Below are 5,266 nucleotides of genomic sequence, written 5' to 3'. Positions count from 1 at the left end.
AAAAAAAAAAAAAAAGAAAAGAAAAAAAAAAAAAGAATGACTAAAGATCTGCTGAGAGATACTGTGTAGGATAGGGAAGACCTCCCTATCCTCTAGTACAGTGGTTCTCAACCTTTCTAATGCAGTTGCTACTTAATTTTTTTAACTGAAATTTTGCTAGTGTTATAAATTGTAATGTAAATATCTGATATGCAAGATATCTGATGTGACCCCAAAAGGTGTCTTGAACCACAGGCTGAGAACTGCTGCCTTAGGGTGTGATAAAAAATGAATCTATATTAAAAAAAAAAAAAAAAGCTGGGTGGTGGTGGTGGTGGTGCACACCTTTAATACCAACCAGTACCTAGGAGGCAGAGGCAGGCCTATCTCTGAGTTCAAGACCAGTTAGATCTACAGAGTGAGTTTAAGGACAGCCATGAATACAAAGAGAAACCCTGTGTTGGGAGAAAACGAGACACTGAGTCTATGAAAACTGACGATAGACTAATAGGAGAAAAGGTACATACATTCATTATGTGCACAGGGTAAACATCCAATACCAGTGATTTTTAGAAGCTTAAAGCTGAGCATGGTGGCACCTGCCCTCAATCACAGCACTTAGGAGCCTGAGGTAGGACAGTAAGAGTTTTGAGACTATGTATGTGCTCGTGTTGAAGAAAGCCACACAAACTGATACGAAAAGACTCTTAGAACAGATGGCTTGTGATAAACCTGGGTGTGCATCCACTTCTCTTCTATAAGTTAATCTTCTTTCCCTTTTCCAGGATCTATTTCTAGGCAACTGAGGGGCATTCAGAAGCCCTCTTCTGCATCTGCCATTTTATATAACCCAGTAACCAGCATGTCAAATAGCATTATTTTAGGGTAGACTTTCCTAAACCCTTTTAGTTTAGTAAGAAGCTAGAAGGAATGCAAATCGACAAGATAAATGTGCTTTTATGTTAAAGTACTTTGTCCCCCAAAAGATTTAATCAGGTAAAGGATATTCAAAGCTATTAAATTACTTTTAAGTTAAGATTCCACACAAGTTGTTTCATACTCTGTATAAGTTTATAGACAATGGACCATGAAACATTGTCTCCATATTTATACCAAAAAAAGTTATTACAAAAGGATGTGGTAGTACACATCTTTAAATCCTAGAATTCAGGAGGCAGAGGCAGGCAGATCTTTGAGTTTGAGGCCAGTCTGGTCTACATACTGAGTTCCAGGACAGCTAGGGCTACACAGAGAAACCATGTTGCTAATAATAACAACAACAACAAGAATTAAAACAACCCATTTACAGGACACACACACACATAACCTTAACCTTATTTGGAGATCAACAAGTCTCACTGGAATAAGTATGGATCTTTGAAACTTAGAAATGTTCAGAGAAAATTTCATCTAAATCATTCCAGTTGCCATTGTCAGATGTTGATCTTCGAGAGCTTTCTCATCTTAATCCTATAGCTATGTTTTGGATATGGTTTGAACATACCTCCCAAGGAACAAGTTTTGAAATGACTAATCGAGGAATTAAAAGGTGGAAACTCAATACAAATAGTGTGCTGAGGGGCCTCTGAAAGTGATTACGATTAGATAATGTTGTTAGAATAAACCTCATGACTATATCCTGAGTAAGAGGAAGACCGAATGGCTGACAGACAAGACAGACTAATGGATATATGAATGGCACTGGGACACACACATACCACACAACCTACAAGGCCATTCATTACTCGTCTGCCAGTGATTTGATTTCTATGCGGAAGAAACTGATGCCTTACATATATCACTAGGGAAATAGTAAGTCAATGTTGCTAATTAGATAAAAGCTATTATTCCCAGTAAGAAGTTCCAGTTTTTGCAGGGAATAAATATAATTATAATAAAAGAAGGGAGAAAGTTAAGTTCTAACTTCTAAGAATAGGGGAAGAGGAATTAAGGTGTATTTAAAAACCCCAAACAACTAGGAGTCAGGACTCCAGTGACTCTATGCGCTGTGGTGTCCCTGATTATAACACTATTCTAAGTAAACCTCAATCAATACCCTGCACCCTCTCTGGAGAAGTCAGAAGGTTCTCTTCCTCCATCACAAGAGAAACCACTTGTGAAACTGAAATTATTTGAAGATAAAATACCCCTCATTCACCTGACTGTACATTAAAAAAAAAGTAGAAATTATTTTTCAAATTTATGATTCAACTTAAAAATATATGCAAGTCTCAACTATCACTACTACAAATAAGAAAGAGAATCCTCCAAATGCAAGTAAGTCCATCACTTGGGAGAACGGGGGTTGAAGGACATTCCTGGTTACACAAGACCTTGTCTCTCTTTTTTTTTTTCTCCAGACAGGGTTTCTCTGTATAGCTCTGGCTGTCCTGGAACTCACTTTGTAGACCAGGCTGGCCTTGAACTCAGAAATATGCCTGCCACCTGCAACCCCCTCACCCCCAAGACCATGTCTTAAAATTAAAATTCATTTTTAAAAAGTAGCTAGGTTTGGTGGCACACACCTTTAACACCACTCAGGGCTTTAAGGCCAGTCTGCTCTACACAGAGTTCCAGGACAGCCAGGGCTACAGACACCCTTTCTCAAAAACCCACAATCACAAAAAAACAAACACAAGAAAGTGATCATCAAATGAAGACATTCAATAGAAGTGAGTATTTGGTATAAAGTCTCCATCTCATATGTAACTCAGACTGGTCTCAAGTTTGCTATATAACCAAGACTACAGTGAGTTCCTTATCTTTCTTCTTCCATCTTCCAAAAAATGAGGTTACAAGTGTGGCAGCCAAGAGCAGCCCCAAATACCTTTGAAACACGAGAGGTTAAGGGGTGGCATGCCTTCAATCCCAGCATTTGGGGTACAGACACAGGTGGATCTCTGTTTCAGGTCAGCCTGGTCTACTGAGTTCCAGGACAGCCAGGGCTGTGTAGAAAGACTATGTCAAAACACAAACAAAACTCTAGAATCCTTTTTTGATCCTCTTAAGTGTCACAGCTAAGAATCCTTGTCTTGTTACTAATTTAGCCTCTGCAAACTCTAACTTAACAGATTCTGGTACCATAAGATATTTGCAACAGATGTTAAAGAAGAATATCAAGGCGGAGTGAAAAGAACCCTGAAATCAAAAATTGGGAGAATTTTGCTCGAGACAGTACTTTCCTCCAAAGGCAAGATTTTTTTGTTTTTTTTTTTAATTCAAAGAAGCTAGCTTTTTGACTTTTTCCTCCCTGCTAGTTATAGGTTTTGGTGGGGTTTTTGTTGGTGGTGGTTGGTTTTTGACTTGAGAACTATTAGAGGGTGCAATTCCAGAGTTCACGCCTCCAGTCTATTCCACACGTGGGGCTATGTGTCCCGCATGTGAACCTAACATCAAGCTCAGATTAAAAACAACTCCACAGTGTGTTGCTCAGGCAAGGATGACTCCGAGGCGAGTGGTCAAGAGTACTCTCCAGGCTGGCTCCTCCGCCAGGGTCCCGGGGAGGAGGACCTCACTGAAGCCCCCCCAAGGAGAAAGGGAAGAGTCTGGGACAGTTGGGCCAGAAGCGCTGCTCGGCCAGAGACCCGGGGGCTGCCTGCGGCAGGGCGGGCCAGCGGGCACTCACCTCGGCGTCGTCTTTGCACTGCGGGAGCGAGGGGAACTCCAGTTTCACGTCTTCCATGGTCCCAGGGCCCCGGCGGGTGGGCGCGGCGCGCCCGGCCGCCCTCCGGGCTGGCAGAGGCGACAAGGAAAGGAGGGCGGGCGGACGGCGGGCTGACGCGCGGCGGGCTCACAGCAAGCACTCTCGCACCACAGGGTCCAAGCGGCTGCGACAGGAAGGCTGAGGGAAGGGCGGTGCGCTGCCGGCCGCCATGCTGCGGCCGTCTCCCTCCCGCAGGTCTCCGCGCCCCTCAGACAGCCGGGATCCGGCCCAGGCACGAGCTCCTAACCGTCTCGTCCCGCCCCAGCCCACGCGCCCCAGCCAATCCCAGCTCACGCTCGCCGACGGCCCGCCCCCGCCAGGTGTCAGCGCGCCTCCGCCCTGCCCGTCCTCGAGCGCGCAGACGCGGGGGGCGGGGCTTCCCGCGGGGCGGAGCCGCGGCCGAAGGGAGGGAGGAGCGGTCCGGACGAAGGCAGTGTGCTGTCAGGCCAGCTAGGCCTTCCCAAGATGGGATGGGAGTCCCTTCAAAGTGTCCTCCATGACCGACCCACCTCACTCAGAGGATTGCTGCCCAATCCGTGGGGGAAGTTATAACCAAACAGGAAGAGTTCAGTTTAAATTCATGTTAGACTACGCAAAAAAAAAATTAACAAAAAAACCAAGATACCCATCACCTTTAAACAAAGTAGAAAGTGGCTTCTTAGGTATACTCCAGAGTGTAACAATTCAAATTATCTAGAAAATTTTAAGAAAGTGATTCATACAAAAAGTCATCTGGCCAGGCGGTGGTGGCGTACGCCTTTAATCCCAGCACTTGAGAGGCAGAGGCAGGCAGATTTCTGAGTTCGAGGCCAGCCTGGTCAACAGAGTGAGTTCCAGGACAGCAAGGGCTACACAGAGAAACCATGTCTCGTAAAACAACAACAACAAACAAAACAAAACAAAACAAAAAGGAATATACCTTCTCAGGGTCTCACTATGAAGACCAATCTGGTCTTCAAACTTACAAGAGTTCTGGGATTAAACCATTAAAGGCCTGGTTTGAACTTGTGAAAAACCAACCTTTGGTCTTACTGAAGGGATCCCTGAGGCTGCAAAGTGTGTAACTAACACTCTCACTACTTTCACTGTATTTTAAGACTACTTCCTAGAGACCCCAGGACTTACTATTATCAAAAACCATTCTTTAAAAACAAAGTGGAAGGACCATGTGTTTAACTAAGATTTCCTCTAATTCTTCCCATGTTGTCATATATGTAATGCATGTTCAACATAAAGTATAGCTGTTCAAAAATTAGATGGCCAATTAGATGTTCCATGCTCTCTAGTATTAAAGTATCACCCAGCTTTAAAAATTACAAAAGGCACAGAATACCCTGCTAGTAATTTTTAATTAAAAAATAACCCAATAGCAAGTATTATGGTAAATGCCTTTAATTCCAATCAGGAGACAGAGGCTGGAAAATGTGAGTTGAGCCGAGCCTAATCCACATAGTAAATTGTGGTAAGTAATCCACACACACACAGTAAGGCCAGCCAGGGGATACACAGTGAGACCCTACTCAAAAAGAATGGGGAAAAGAAAAATTACATGCCTAGCTAGATCATTTATGATTAGTCTTTTGG

At 43.6% G+C, this 5,266-nt stretch overlaps 1 protein-coding gene across 1 annotated transcript in view; it reads right to left on the bottom strand.

The window, feature by feature from the left end:
- The window catches only part of Styx (serine/threonine/tyrosine interacting protein), a 24,838-nt gene extending 20,864 nt beyond the window's left edge, over nt 1-3,974 (bottom strand). Inside the window, exon 1 of the mRNA XM_031362630.1 lies at nt 3,605-3,974. Coding sequence (XP_031218490.1) covers nt 3,605-3,661 — 57 coding nt within the window. The 5' untranslated portion in view covers nt 3,662-3,974. The remainder of the gene's footprint in view (nt 1-3,604) is intronic.
- Nucleotides 3,975-5,266: the final 1,292 nt, after the last annotated feature.

This window comes from Mastomys coucha, unplaced genomic scaffold, assembly GCF_008632895.1.
Source record: "Mastomys coucha isolate ucsf_1 unplaced genomic scaffold, UCSF_Mcou_1 pScaffold9, whole genome shotgun sequence".
In the NCBI taxonomy this organism is placed as follows: Eukaryota; Metazoa; Chordata; class Mammalia; order Rodentia; family Muridae; genus Mastomys; species Mastomys coucha.
The sequence above is the reverse complement of the archived record's forward strand: the minus strand, read 5'-3'. Positions and strand labels throughout refer to the sequence as shown.